Raw genomic sequence first — 16506 nt, forward strand, 5'->3', positions numbered from 1 at the left:
ACTTTTTCTCATTATTTTGAAGTTCTTCTTTCCAGAAATGCCTAACCACATATTAATTTGTGATGCTGGTTTATGCCATGTGATGTCACATTTAATCATAATGAGCTACCATCACCCAGGACTGCCCATGCTTCTCTTTCTAGAATGTTACTTGAGTCATTTCAATGTGCAAGTGGTCTTTTTGTTTCCTTTAACCATCTTGTTCAGTAAACAGTCATGTATCACAGTCATGCTACAATCAGGGAGGAAGTACAAAAGCCTAAAAGCACATACCACCATAATTCTGAATGGACATTGAACTTATGAACACTACATTGCTACTTTCTTCTCTTTTTGCACTATTTATTTTATTTAATTTTTTAGTATATATTTACTATAATTTACAGTTTTTTATTATGTATTGCAATGTACAGCTGCCGCACAATATCAAATTCCGCGATGTATGCTGGTCATATTAAACCTGATCCTTATTCTGATTCTGATCACATTGGGCAGCTCCTACTGAAAACATTACTTAAGAAGTCTTAATATAGCATGAACAAGGCTGTTCCCAGTTTGTAACCTTGGCCAACATTTTCTTTATTATAAGGTTCCTGTTTGCTTTATAATGTCACTGGTGGCGGCCATACCCTTCTGTTTAATTTTGACCTGGTCATTTACATGAAACTCACATTGTTGAAATAACTCAAAATGCTGCCTTTTTTGACTACTTTGTGATGGCAATTAGAAACACAGCAGTTGCAAAAGTTGGTGAAATGAGCAGCCAACACAAGAACAATTAGCCATCTAAGGTAACGTAATCCAACTGGAAGGAGTCCTGTAGAAATCTGAAGTGGACACCATGGAAGCAATGCTTTAGTAAGGTGATTCACTACTTACTCCTGTAGTTAATGTTGGGTGCTATTTGCAGCCCATGACATACACCACTTAAATACAAATTGTTCAGCAACTTTGTACCTTTTTGATAAAATTTGAGGTTACTCGAGATGGTGCCAGAGCCTGGCAACTCGTAGCAAGCAGCTCTCTCCAGATCCACACACTACTTGTATTATAATCATTCTACTCTTTTAAATCTGATTGATTGTTCTGCAGGTAACGGTGATGATCCACTAGCTGATCTGTCGGAAGTCCTCACCACAGAAGATGATATCCTTGGAATGCTATCTGATGAATTAGGAAAAGCAAGAGATGAGTCAGGTATGTTTGGATGCTATTTTGGATCTTATAGGCAATCCAGGCATTTCCAGTGTAGTCAATGGAAGAATAATGGATTCCTGTGATGTTTGAACATCTCATTTTACCTAGGTTTCCAATGTCTCTTCTAGCTGTTATTTGACATCATCTTTTGTGCCCGTTTTATTTCAGTACTACTTTGCTGTGGTGTGCTTTGCTTGCTTTTTTGATGGAGTTATCTGAGACATTAACAATCAGTGTTTATCCTTAATGCTCAACTGCCCAATGCCTGAAGCATGCTATTAAGTTGCATACACTGTGCTTGCGTTTTATTTGTGCTTTCTTTTAATTCCCCACTTATTTATCCAATTTATCTGGTTTGGGTCCTGTAGGTCTTGATTTATGCACTTTCCAGGTCGAGAATTCACCATCTCCATTTGGTAAGAGACTAAATGGTGGATAGCAGTAGTCTCATGTGTGGTGCTTTTGTCTCATCCAATGCAATGTCTGTCCATGCCTGTGTGTGCAATTTTGAAAAACTTTGATATTTTCTGTTCATTCTGTTGCACTAACAAATTTTATCATGCCATTAGTTTTGCTTGAAGAGTAAACTGCATTTTGCATCAGCACTAGACAGTAGAATAGTAATGTCTTCAAGTGCAGAGATGATTTAAACATAATAAACTTCATGTGCAGCTCTGATGTTGAAAAGAAACTGCTTTTTGGCTTACATAAGTAAGATATCTGTTTTTTTTTATTAAGTGCAATTGTGAACAATAGCCAGATCAGAAATGTTGATCAAGTCAACTAGCTCCCAAAGAGAACTCTGATAGACCAATCAGATGGTTCACTGCTGCTCAGTTTTGAGACTGTGAAAATGGTTTCTTAGTATAAGGGAAATGAAACTGAAATTTAGCAGTGGGACTTGGAATAAAAACAGCATGCCACACATGCACTTATAGCTAAAGCTGAGGGAAGTTAATGTGTATGAAAGATTAAAGAAAATGGAGTGAATTCCGGTTAATTGGGACACACTGGGACCAACCAATTAAGTGGCTGCCCCAATTAGCATATGCTTCATGGAAGGTATCAAAAAAGACAAACTGAGTAACAAGTTATGTATTTAAATGAAATACAGAACAAATTAGAATATTATCAATACTATTGCAGTCCTATAAAACTGCATTAGTTCCTAACGTTATCGACAGAGTAACATATCCATGTTGTGTTCTTCTGACGGTAAATTAATTAAAGCAGTGCAAACACCTCCTGCAGATAATGGACTGCTTTCATACAGTGCTGTCAATGATTGCATCCTCCAAATCTTCATCTTCATTTTCATTGTAACATTCAAGATGATTGTCCAAACCTTCAAATTCTTTGTAGGTCCTAACTTGCTGTGAATTTTTTTCACTTTCACTCCCAGCTGTTTCTGGCATCTCCAAATCTGAATGCTTGGAACCGCAGTGAGCAAATCTGTTCTGGTTTATCTTGCTGCTTACAGTGCCTATATAAAGTATTCATCCCACCTCCCAGAAGTTTTCATGTTTTATTGTTTTACAACATTGAATCACAGTTGATTTAATTTGGCTTTTTTGACACTGATCAACAGAAAAAGATTCTTTTGTGTCATAGTGAAAATAATTTCTGCAAATTGGTATAAATGTGTTACAGTTATTAAGCACAATATAATTGATAGAATAATTACTCGCCCCCTTCATGTCATTATTTAGTAGATGCACCTTTGGTTGCAATTACAGCTTTGGGTCTGTGTGGATAGATCTCCACTAGCTTTGCATAGCTGGACTCTGCAATTTGTCCTCATTCTTCTTTACAAAACTGCTCAAGCTGTCATATTGCATGGGGATTGTGAGTGAACAGACCTTTTCAAGTCTAGCCACAAATTCTCAATTGGATTGAGGTCTGGACTCTGGCTTGGCCTGTCCAGGGCATTAACTTTGTTGTTTTTAAGCTATTCCTGTATAGCTTTGGCTTTTTGCTTGGGTTTTTTTTTGCTAGTAAACAGATCTTCTCCCAAGTTGCAGTTTTCTTGCAGACTGCATCAGGTTTTCCTCCAGGGTTTCCCTGCATTTTGCTGCATTCATTTCACCCTCTATCTTCACAAGACTACCAGGGCCTTCTGCAGTGAAGCATCCCCACAGAATAATACAGCCACCACCATACTTCACAGTAGGGGTGGTGTGTTTTTGATGATGTGTGGAGTTTGGCTTATGCCAGACATAGCAGTTAGTCTGATGGCCAGAAAGCTCAATTTTGCTTTCATCAGACCACAGAACCTTCTTTCAGCTGACTTCAGAGTCTCCCACGTGCCTTCTGACAAACCCTAGCTGAAATTTCATGCGATTATTTTTCAACAGTGGTTTTCTCTTTGCCACTCTCCCATAAAGCTGCAACTGGTGGAGCACCCAGGCATCAGTTGTATGCACAGTCTCTCCCATCTCAGCCACTGAAGCTTCTGACTCCTCCAGTGTTGTCATAGGTCTCTTGGTGGCCTCCTTCGCTAGTCCACTTATTGCACGGTCACTCAGTTTTTGAGTGCTATATACTCTTAATTTCTTAATAATTGACTTAACTGTCCTCCAAGGGATATTCAGTGACTTGGAAATTTTCTTATATCCATCTCGTGCTTTTCCAAAACCTTCTTGTGGAGTTGCTTGGAGTGTTCTTTTGTCTTCATGGTGTAATTTTTGCCAGGACACTGACTCACAAGCAGTTGGACCTTACAGATACAGGGTTATTTTCACTATAATCAATTGAAACACCTTGACTGCACACGGGTCTCCAAAAACAGATCTTAATTTAACTAATTATGTGACTCCTAAAACTAATTGGCTTCACCAGTGACGATTTGGTGTGTCAAATGAAGAGGGTGAATACTTATGCAATCAATTTTACAGTTTATATTTGTAATTAATTTAGATCACTTCATAGAAATCTGTTTTCATAAGAGTCTTTTTCTGTTGCTCTGTCAAAAATAACTAAACTAAATCCACTGTGATTCAATGTTACAAAACAATATAACATGAAAACTTCCAAAGGGGATGAATACTTTTTATAGGCACTGTATTTCTCGCCAACTGCCAGTGGCAAAAATCACTGTTTTTTGAACACAAACACACGCAACTGGCACCATTTGAAAGCCATTTGCTCTAGGCATGGTATAGTGTTCTAATGGCCACACAAGTTCATGTGCCTGACGCTGGTTAGAAACCGTTGGGCAACAGTCTTCCATCCAAATTAAGTGACATAGTGTGCCGAATAAACAGAGGGAACCCTGGCTATTTTCTTGATTTGATTTTTTTTCTTTAAGGTTCTCCCAAATAAGCAGCTGCCCTGATTAACCGATGGCCCAAATACTTGAAATCCATGGTATGGTATATTTCAAATTGACTGGGGACAATGAGACAAAGATCTTTGAAAAATTAACAGTATATTAACATTGTAAACAAGAAACTGAGCAGTTCACACCAGTCAGTCTTATTGCTACATGTAATACCTCTCTCCCTCAGTCCCCTCACTTCAACCTTTTTCCAAATCCTTTGCCTCTCTGTATCTGGGACACATTCAGTGGCCACTTTATTAGGTAAACATATATACCTGCTCGTTAATGCAAATAGCTGATCAATCATGCAGCAGCAATACAATACATTAAAGCATGTAGACATGGTCAAGAAGTTCAGTTGTGATTCAGATTAAATATCAGAATGGGGGAAAATTTGATCTAAGTGAGTTTGACCTGTTGGTGCCAGATAATATGGTTTGAGTTTCTCAAGCTGCTGATGATCTGGGTTATTCACATACAACAGTCTCTAGCGTTTACAGAGAATAGTGGAATTAATGAGTAACATCCAGTCTGTGGCAGTTCTGTGGGTGAAAATGCCTTGTTAATGAGAGGGGTCAGAGGAGAATGACCAGACTGGGTTCAAGCTGACAGGAAGTTGACAGTAACTCAAAATGCTTTGTTAATGAGAGGGGTCAGAGGAGAATGACCAGACTGGGTTCAAGCTGACAGGAAGTTGACAGTAACGCAAATAACTTCATGTTACAACAATAGTGTGCAGAAGAGCATCTCTAAATGAACAACATGCTGTACCTTGAAGTGGATGTACTATAGCAGCAGAAGACCACAAATAATCATTCAGTGGGCACTTTGCTAGGTACCTCCTGTACTTAATAAAAATTGCTCACTGGGTAGATTTCCTGTTGTAATTACTTTAGGTAACTCCATTTTTCTACCTTTTGTTTCATGTTTTCCTCAAACTCCATAAAAAATTATGGAGCTTGAGGGAAACTTAAAAAAAGTGTGGAATGGAACTGTAAAGTCATGTGTGCTTCCTAACCCACATAATGCTATTGAACTACTTTCAAGACTTTGACCCAGGAACATTGAAGAAAGTTTACGGTGTAATGGTGTGTGATTTGGAGAAGAACTTGCACCTGTTTCCCTTCTCCTTCTGGGCATTAGAGGCTGCAAGTTTAGATGGTGATTTAGGCAAGTAGATAAAGTGTGCTTTGTAAATGGTGAGCCCAGCTGGTAGAGGATGGGATGCAAATCCAAAGGGCTGTACTGTGTATAGTATTCAACATTAAATGTTGAATAAGCAGCCTCTTGAATATTTTCAACTGTACTTAGAGGCAAATGGAGAATATTCCATCAAACTCTTGACTTGCCTTAAGGGAGATAAAAAAGCTTTGGAAGTCAGGAGGCAAGAGGCTTGCTACAGCACATCTAGCCCTGATTTCACAGCATTTATATGGCTGTTCCAGTTAAAATTTAAGCCATTTAAGTCCCTTGTGATACTAGTTATCTGAAATCTGCAAATGAGAATGCTATTGAATTTCTTGGAGTGGTTGGGGTAGTTACCTAACTGGTACTTGAGCCTGTGCCTAAACATAGTGCAGGCCTTGCTGGATTGCTTAGCATTTGAGGATTCACAGTTGTAAGTGAATGGCATCACTTCTGACCTTTCTGACGAAGGGAATGTTACTTATAAAGCAGCTGAAGAGGAGTGGACTTTATCACTGAAGGCATTTTGCAGAGGTCAGCTTGGGTTCAGATGATAGCTGTTCTCTGTACTCTCAATATGGGAGAGTGCAGAGAAAGTTACAAGGATGTTGCCAGGACCTTAGAACCCGAATTCCTGAATTATATAAATAGACTTTATTCCTTAGAGCAGAGGTAAAAGAGGGGCAATTTGAAAGAGGTGTACAAAGTAGAGGGATACAGATAGAGATTAATGCAAGTTGGCTTTTTCCACTGAGGTTGGGTGAGACTAGAACTAGAAATTAAGAGTTAAAAGTAAAATATTTAAGGAGAACTTGAGTTGGAATTTCACTCACAGGGTGGTCAGAGTATGGAATGAGCCACCAACTTCAATTTCAGCATTTAAGAGAAATTTGGATAAATATGTGGACGGGAGGGGTATGGAAGGCTAAGGTCCTGATGCAGGTCGATAGGAAAAGCAGATTAATGGTTTGGCATGGATTCGATTTGGCACGGATTCTGTACTGTAGTGCACTGAGATCCAACATTTTATAGATGGATGGGGTATAAGAACAAGGAAATTGTAATGAACTTTTACCAGTGCTGTGGTTGAACCACAACTGGAGTATTTAGAAAAGTGTATGAAATTTACTGAAATTATTGATAGATAGATAGATAGATACTTTATTCATCCCCATGGGGAAATTCAACTTTTTTCCAATGTCCCATACACTTGTTGTAGCAAAACTAATTACATACAATACTTAACTCAGTAAAAAAAAAAATGATATACATCTAAATCACTATCTCAAAAAGCATTAATAATAGCTTTTAAAAAGTTCTTAAGTCCTGGCGGTAGAATTGTAAAGCCTAATGGCATTGGGGAGTATTGACCTCTTCATCCTGTCTGAGGAGCATTGCATCGATAGTAACCTGTCGCTGAAACTGCTTCTCTGTCTCTGGATGGTGCTATGTAGAGGAAGTTCAGGGTTTTCCATAATTGACTGTAGCCTACTCAGCGCCCTTCGCTCAGCTACCGATGTTAAACTCTCCAGTACTTTGCCCACGACAGAGCCAGCCTTCCTTACCAGCTTATTAAGACGTGAGGCGTCCCTCTTCTTAATGCTTCCTCCCCAACACGCCACCACAAAGAAGAGGGCGCTCTCCACAACTGACCTATAGAACATCTTCAGCATCTCACTACAGACATTGAATGACGCCAACCTTCTTAGGAAGTACAGTCGACTCTGTGCCTTCCTGCAAAAGGCATCTGTGTTGGCAGTCCAGTCTAGCTTCTCGTCTAACTGTACTCCCAGATACTTGTAGGTCTTAACCTGCTCCACACATTCTCCATTAATGATCACTGGCTCCATATGAGGCCTAGATCTCCTAAAGTCCACCACCATCTCCTTGGTCTTGGTGATATTGAGACGCAGGTAGTTTGAGTTGCACCATATCACAAAGTCCTGTATCAGTTTCCTATACTCCTCCTCCTGTCCATTCCTGACACACCCCACTATGGCCGTGTCATCAGCGAACTTCTGCACATGGCAGGACTCCGAGTTATATTGGAAGTCTGATGTGTACAGGGTGAACAGGACCGGAGAGAGTACGGTTCCCTGCGGCGCCCCTGTGCTGCTGACCACCATGTCAGACCTACAGTTATAAGGGGCTTTTGTGGATAGAAGATAGGGTTATTCTTGCAGTAGTTTGCATGGGGATGTGATGGGGTGTTTCAAATAATGAATTAGTGAGAAGCTGTTGCCATTAATGGAAGATCCTGACTCATAAAAGAACCAAAGTGATATGAAAATCTTTTTATTTGGTGCATCTTTAGGGTGTGTTATACTCTATGAAGGGATTTAATTGTACAAACAGATTTAGTTGTAATATTCACAAAAGAGCTGGATAATATCTGAAAAAGGAGAATTTGCGGGACAATATAAGGACAAGGTGCAGAAGTCAGTTAAATTGTTCTTGCACAGTGTCTGTCCAGACTCAAAGCCACTTTTTAAATATATCCTTGTGATTTGGAAATTATCAAAACAAGTTCAGTAGAACTTCTTTTGGGAAGGCTGTGCTTCACTTTATTTGTAGAATTTATTTTGAGAAATAAAAATATATGATTATATGCAAACTGTACAGAGTTATTCAAAGATTGCAAAAAATCTATCCCGAGTAACTTATCAAACTGGGTGAATATAATTTTTTCAGGATATTAGAAACATAGAAAACCTACAACACAATACAGGTCCTTTGGCCCACAAAGTTGTGCCGAACATGTCCCTACCTTAGAAATTACTAGGCTTACCTATAGCCCTCTATTTTACTAAGCTCTTAAAAGACCCTAACATATCCGCCTCCACCACCGTTGCTGGCAGCCCATTCCATATTGTTTGTTGTTTCACAACCATACTGCAACTGTCCTTGTTTTGGATATACATGATTGATCTTTCAGGGTGTTGGATTCTGGTGTTTAAATCCAAGGTTCTTTTAGAAGTCAGGAATGAAGCATAAAACCTGTTAGCTTTATGGTCATTTTATTAAGAGTCAAAAGAGCAAAGGGAAGAGGAAAAGAACAGTGACCAGGGGTCTTACGACTTGAAGAGAGCTACTAAAGCAGTTACTTTTATACCTAAAGATGATGAAAATTATATAGATAACAATAATTTGATGAGAAAATACTTTAATACTACAGTAAAATTAACCAGTGAGAAAACACTTATTCACTTAATGAAGTACAGCGAAGCTTTCAGAATTATACTTTGTATAGCCACTGGGGGCATATTTAAATGTTATGCTTGTAAAAGTTATTTAAAATACAAGCAAACAAACAATTTTTAAATTGCGAAGAAAATGATAATTAGTATTAAACAGTTGGATCCATCAATTCCCCCCCACCTTTGATTCTAAATCACACAGCTAGAATCATTACATTTGACAATTCAGAGGCATCTGTGTGTAACATCAAAAAAGCTACTTAGATTATGAAATATCATGGGTATATATTCTTTAAAGTAATCATAAGATTATGTCATATTTCAGCAGGTTAGTGGCACACTTATGCAAGTTTGAGCTATTCTGTTAATGATCAGCTTTTAAACAAGTAAAAAGATATGTAAATTATGACAAGGCCTATTAGTATGAATTTTATGACTAGTAATATTGAGTAACCCCGGCTTCTGAGACTTGAATGGGTCTAATCAAAAAAAGTAATCCATCAGAATTAACACGAGGAAATCTGCAGATGCTGGAAATTCAAACAACACACACAAAATGCTGGTGGAACACAGCAGGCCAGGCAGCATCTATAGGGAGAAGCGCTGTCAACGTTTCGGGCCGAGACCCTTCGTCAGGACTAACCGAAAGGAAAGATAGTAAGAGATTTGAAAGTAGTGGGGGGGAGGGGGAAATGCGAAATGATAGGAGAAGACCGGTGGGGGTGGGATGAAGCTAAGAGCTGGAAAGGTGATTGGCGAAAGTGGTACAGAGCTGGAGAAGGGAAAGGATCATGGGACGGGAGGCCTCGGGAGAAAGAAAGGGGGGGTGGGAAGCACCAGAGGGAGATGGAGAACAGGCAAACAACTAAATATGTCAGGGATGGGGTAAGAAGGGGAGGAGGGGCATTAACGGAAGTTAGAGAAGTCATTGTTCATGCCATCAGGTTGGAGGCTACCCAGCTGGTATATAAGGTGTTGTTCCTCCAACCTGAGTTTGGATTCATTTTGACAGTATAGGAGGCCATGGATAGACATATCAGAATGGGAATGGGACGTGGAATTAAAATGTGTGGCCACTGGGAGAGCCTACTTTTTCTGGCGGACCGAGCGTAGGTGTTCAGCGAAACGGTCTCCCAGTCTGCGTTGGGTCTCACCAATATATAAAAGACCACACCGGGAGCACCGGACACAGTAGACCACACCAGCCAACTCACAGGTGAAGTGTCACCTCACCTGGAAGGACTGTCTGGGGCCCTGAATGGTGGTGAGGGAGGAAGTGTAAGGGCAGGTGTAGCACTTGTTCCATTTACAAGGATAAGTGCCAGGAGGGAGATCGGTGGGAAGGGTTGGGGGGGACGAGTGGACAAGGGAGTCGTGTAGGGGGCGATCCCTGTGAAAAGCAGTAGGGGGGGGAGGGAAAAATGTGCTTGGTAGTGGGATCCCGTTGGAGGTGGTGGAAGTTACGGAGAATTAGACGTTGGACCTGGAGGCTGGTGGGGTGGTAGGTAAGGACAAGGGGAACCCTATCCCGAGTGGGGTGGCGGGCGGATAGGGTGAGGGCAGATGTGCGGGAAATGGGAGAGATGCATTTGAGAACAGAGTTGATGGTGGACGAAGGGAAGCCCCTTTGTTTAAAAAAGGAAGACATCTCCTTCGTCCTGGAATGAAAAGCCTCATCCTGAGAGCAGATGCAGCGGAGATGGAGGAATTGTGAGAAGGGGATAGCATTTTTGCAAGAGACAGGGTGGGAAGAGGAATAGTCCAGGTAGCTGTGAGAGTCTGTAGGCTTATAGTAGATATCAGTAGATAGGCCGTCTCCAGAGATAGAGACAGAAAGATCAAGAAAGGGGAGGAAGGTGTTGGAAATGGACCAGGTAAATTTGAGGGCAGGGTGAAAGTTGAAGGCAAAGTTAATTAAGTCAACGAGCTCAGCATGCGTGCAGGAGGCAGCGCCAATGCAGTCGTCGATGTAGCGAAGGAAAAGAGGGGGACGGATACCCGTATAGACTTGGAACATGGACTGTTCCACAAAGCCAACAAAAAGGCAGGCATAACTGGGACCCATACGGGTGCTCATGGCTACACCCTTGGTTTGGAGGAAGTGGGAGGAGCCAAAGGAGAAATTATTGAGAGTAAGAACTAATTCCGCTAGATGGAGGAGAGTGGTGGTAGAGGGGAATTGGTTAGGAGTCAGAATTATGTATTTTATCTGCTTTTTTTACAAATATGATCAAATAAATTAGTTGCATCTTCAGGCTCATTGGGTATGTGAGTGCAGCACTCCTTGCCCACAATATGCCTCCCCCAACTGCTAAGTGAAGATTTATTGCCATACAATTTTGGAGAATCATTTTGAGCATGGCGACTATTTCTGTGGTTAATTTTCCCAAGGCTTCAGCAGTGATACTGTTTACCCTATCTAAGGCTGCAACAATATTTTTAATCTCTCTTGTACTCCTTGTAACACCATAAAATGGGAATAAAATTAATTCTGAACTCGGGAGGTAAAGGTAAGGTGTGTGCATGTATGTATCATGCCAGGCAAAACATGCCTGAAACAACAAAATTCTAACTACAAACACGCTAAAGTGTGCAGATTGTAGAAATCCAAAGCTGTGCACACAAAATGTTGGAAGAACTCAGCAGGTCAGGGAGCATCAAAGGAAAAGAGTTAACAGTCAACATTTTGAGCAGAGACCTTTCTTCAGGATTGGCAAGGAAGGGGGAAAATGTCTGAATGAAAAGGCTGGGGGGAGGAAGAGGCTAGATGGAATGTGATGGGTGAAGCCAGGTGGGTGGGAAACGTCAAGGGTGGGAGAAGAAAGAATCTGACAGGAGAAGAGAGTGAACAGTAGGAGGGAAGGGACCAGGAGGAAGTAATAGGCAGGTAGGAAGGAGTGAAATTTATTCACCGAAAGGAGAAATCGATTTTAAAGTCATCAGGTTGGATGGTACCCAGACTGAATGTAAGGTGTTGCTCCTCCACCCTGAGGGTGGCCTCATCTTGTCACAAGAGGGGGGTTGTGGACTGACAAATCGGAATGGGAATCAGAATTAAAATGTTTGGCCACAAGCTTGTGGCGAATGGTGTGGAGGTGCTCCACGAAGTGGTCTCCCAATTTATGGTGGGTCTCACCAATGTAGAGGAGGCTGCATTAGGAGTACCAGATGTAGTAGATGACACAGTGGTTTCAGATTCCTAACTATTTACATGGTAGAGAGGTGTGAGCTCCATTTCTGCACATAAAGTACATATTGTTCCATGAATTAGACTATTTCTTATTACTTGCCCGAAGCTTTGTTGAATTATAATATTTTTCAGATTGTCAATGAAAATTCCAGTATCATTACCCCATTTATGACAATGTGGAGTGTAATTGCATACATTAGTGAAATGGTACCTTCTGAACTCGAGCAAAAAGCAGCTTTTCTAGTAAACACATGGGAAGATTTAAGAGCTTTGTCGTGAACATTTGATGTCCCAGGGATGAGTCATGAATAGGGTCAGATATGATATTCCCTAAATCATGCTGAATATATTTACATAACTGATTCAGTTTAAGATGATACAGATAGATACTTTATTGATCCCAAAGGAAATTACAGTGTCACAGTAGTATTACAAGTGCACAGATATACAATATTAGAAGAAAGTAAGGAGAATTTAAAGAAAGTTACCCTAAACAGTCCAACAGGAGTGGGTCATCACTTCCCCAGCTGTAGGTTGACTCATTACAGAGCTTTATGGTGGAGGGCAAGAATGACCTCCTATAGCACTCGTTGGAGCAGTGCAGTTGTCTTAGTCTATTACTGGAAGTGCTGCACTGTTCAGCCAAGGTAGTATGCAGAGGGTGAGAAATATTGTGCAGAATTGCCAGGATTTTCCGTAGGGTCCTTTGTTCTACCTCAGCCTCTAGTGTGTCCAGTTTGACTCCGATATCAGAGCCAGCCTTTCTAATCAGTTTATTGAGCCTGTTGGCATCACCTGTGTTGATGCCATTGCGCTAGCGTACCACTGCAAAGAAGATCGTACTGGCAACAACAAACTGGTAGAACATGTGAGGGAGAGGCCTGCATACTCCATAGGATCTCAGTCTCCTCAGGAAGCAGAGGCGACTCTGGCCCTTGTACACAACCTCTGTGTTGGTGCTCCACTCAAGTCTCTCTTCCAGTTGCACTCCCAGGTACATGTAGATCCTCACCATATCCATATCCTCATCATCAATAGTAACAGGGAGCAGTGCAGGCTTAGTCTTCCTAAAGTCCATCACCATCTCCTTTGTCTTACTAATGTTGAGCTGTAGATGAGTCAGCTTCAACAAAATACTCCACGAGAGCCCTGTATTCATCATCCTGTATCCCCTTTATACACCCAACTATTGCTGAGTTAGAGAATTTCTGCAGCTGACAATGTTGTACCTAAAGTCTGAGGTATACAGGGTAAATGGGAAGGGAGCCAATACAGGCCCGTGGTGCTCCAGTGCTGCTCATAGCCATGTCTGACACACAGCTCTGAAGCTGCATAAACTGGTCTGACAGTCAGGTAGTCCATTATCCAAGATACATTGGAAGTACCAATCTGCACTGAATGGACCTTTTTCACCAGCGATGAAGGTACTTGAGAAATCAAAAAAAACATGATCCTCACAGTGTTGCCTTGCTTATCCAAATAGGAGTCAGCTCTGTTCAGCAGGAGGGAGAAGGGGAGGCGTTGGTGCTGAGGGAGCATTCAGGCCCTCAGCACCTGGGGGTGGGTGTGAACAGGAGATCAATTGTCAAACCTATGGAGAATTGATTTAACTCATTAGCCCATTCACGGCTTCATCCTGAGGCTCTGCAGCTAGGTTGATTGAAGTCAGTGATGTTCTTCATCCTCTCCACATCTCCTGTGTGCTACTCTGCACAAGGTTGTTCTCCAGCTCTCTCCTGTATTCCTCTTTATCTACTTTGATCTACTCATTTAGCTCCCTCTGCACACGTTTCAATTTCTCCATCTCCTGATCTAAAGGTTCTCTTTTTGTGGTTGAGAAGAGCTTTCAAATCACTTGTGACCCAATGGTTTGTTGTTAGGGAAACAGCAAACAATCCTTGATGGTATTACAGTGTCCGAACAGAAGTTGTGTGGAGCATGACTGTTGTATATTTATGTCTCCATTAGAAATAATGAATCAAAGGCATAATATCAATATTGCCATTGCTGGAATGTTTAATAAACAGGGTGCATGTTTGTTCTGGATCTGCATGAATGCTTAGTATTGGTGAATATTTTGAAGTGTGTGGTTTATATTTATATACCATACAGCTAGCCGTTGGAAGCTAATTCATGTGATACTCTCAAGTATACATTTTAAGTAATCTCAACTGACAAATGAGTAAGGAAAATTGGCAAAAATATAACAACAAAGATATATTATAATGGACTTCATAATGTCCAGTAGTCTTCTGGCTGGTTAGTGATTTGCTCATTGTAGCCCAGCGGCGATGGCTCTGTGAGCAAGAGGTTGCTGGCACGTTAACCACAACACTCATTATCTTCGTCGGTTACCACTTCAGCTTGTGGCTGGCATGTATCCACTTAATTTTATATTCTACTTTCACCACTGAGTTAGTGATTAACAGTACTGGATAAGGGACCTTACCATCTAATTCCCAATGGTTCTTTATGCAGTTTCTTAATCAGGTCAAGCTAGCTAGTAATCAGGGTGTGACCTGCACCTGTGGGAGAGGACAGAAAGCCACTCCCCTTCCCTTTCTTCCACAGCTTTCTGCCTTCTTTCGGATTCTCCCTTCTCCAACTCTTTATCTTTCATCAATCAATTTACTTTACTTCAATCCTCCCCCTCTCCCAGTTTCACCTATCACCTACTACCTTGTACTACTTCCTCTGCTTCCCAGCCCCCCCCCCCCCCAGTAATCTGACCTCATCTTTTTCCTGCAGTCCTGATGAAGGATATCTGCCGGAAACATCAAATGTTTACTCTTTTCCATGGATGCTGCGTGGCCTGCTGAGTTCCTCCAGCATTTTGTGTGTGTTGCATGAATTTCCAGCATCAGTAGATTTTCTCTTTCTGGTAATCCCCACTGAGGATAGTCCTCATTCAGAGTTTTTACTCTGTGTGGCTGTGGTTTTGCATGCTGAAATAATTTCTACCCATCTTGAAAACTTGTCCACTTTTACCAGTACACCTGACACTTAGGGTAAAGAAGAGTAGTCCACTTGTATGTGTAAAAATGAACCAGGTGGAGTAGGAGCACTTAATTGTGTTTTCTGGCATGTTATGCACCTTTCAAAAGTTTGTTAAGCTTGTGCCCTGAACTTTGGATTCCACCACCTTTAAGAGAATCTGTGATCATCTTCTGTGCTCCAGTATGGGGTGTATTTGCTGTGCCAGCTAAGGAAGCAGCGTAGTTGGGGCTACTAGTCTATGACTTGCGCCACATCGCCATACTCCATTACTGTTTAATGTCCAACATTCTCCACCCAGAACCACATTTCCTGGTTAGAACATTGAACTTGCATCTCTTGGATATCTTGTATGCTCATCTGCAATATAGAGTTCAGCTTTGTTTCCATAATTCCTGCTGTCAGGTTCACTGTATATGTTCTTGATACTTCTTTTACTCCTTCCCATGTTGCCTTGACTTTTGCAATTTCACTGTGAATGCATTTCCATGGCTTTCAATTGTAGTCATTATGGAGTAACTTTTACATTTCTATATGGTAACTTCTGTGAGTAGTTGTTTTACATCCATAAGTTCTTGCACTAGTTTGCCATTCTTGATTGGGGTTCCTGTAGCTTTAAGAAATCCTCTTTCCAAAAGAGTTTCCAAAATCATGAACAACTCCAAAAGCATGTTCAGAATCAGTGTAGACATTAGCTGATCTTCCTTCTGCTGACTCAGAGGCTTCAAACAAAGCGTTTAGTTCAGCCTGTTTCACAATTATCAGGACCGTGCTTCACAATGCAAGAATTTCAATTTCAGAAACAACTGCCCACCTAGTCATTCAAATTCTTCTCTGAATCATTGAGGAGCCATCAATGTATAGAATTGGATCTTTACCAGAATAATAACCAACAGGATGCTATCGATCTCCATGTTTTTTAAATAAGATTGCCATTCTGTAAGATGTTTCTTGTTGACCTACAGAGTAAGCAAGAGGGATTTAAATGTACATATTGTCAGTTTTTAAGTTTGTAACACTTTCAGTTAAAGTCAAAAGGTTGTCCGAGAACTTAATTGTCCTTCAGCATACTGTTGAGTGATTGAACAGTAGTTGATGGATCTGCCACGAGCTTGTCAATACATTAACAATGGTTTAATCTTCAGTCCTGTGTTCCCTAGGTCTTTGTTGGAGCAAGCTGTGACATAGTTGTCATTCTTATTGTTCCATCATTGTCATCCTCACTTGAGACACTAATGACTGTTGTAGAGTCCATGTCACATCCATTCTGTAATGCTTTGGAGTTCAGATGGTGTTGCTCTCTTGGAGGACTGTTTGATGTAGGCAGTCATTCTCTAGAGTGTGGTTGGTGATGCTGTGTACAGAGTCTGTTTGATGTGAGCTGTAATTCCTCAGATGGAACTTCAGGAATAGGTGTTTCCCTG

General features: G+C 41.0%; 1 protein-coding gene across 10 annotated transcripts in view; it reads left to right on the top strand.

Annotated features, from left to right (window-relative positions):
* kmt2ca (lysine (K)-specific methyltransferase 2Ca) overlaps positions 1–16506 on the top strand; it is a 469037-nt gene that overhangs the window by 342750 nt on the left and 109781 nt on the right. For 8 of the 10 annotated variants that reach the window (XM_073054925.1, XM_073054927.1, XM_073054926.1 and 5 more), the window contains 2 exons: positions 1093–1197; positions 1566–1613. In XM_073054925.1, coding sequence (XP_072911026.1) covers positions 1093–1197; positions 1566–1613 — 153 coding nt within the window. The remainder of the gene's footprint in view (positions 1–1092; positions 1198–1565; positions 1614–16506) is intronic. The other 2 variants (XM_073054931.1, XM_073054935.1) reach the window with 1 other exon arrangement.

This window comes from Hemitrygon akajei, chromosome 8, assembly GCF_048418815.1.
Source record: "Hemitrygon akajei chromosome 8, sHemAka1.3, whole genome shotgun sequence".
Lineage (NCBI taxonomy): Eukaryota > Metazoa > Chordata > Chondrichthyes > Myliobatiformes > Dasyatidae > Hemitrygon > Hemitrygon akajei.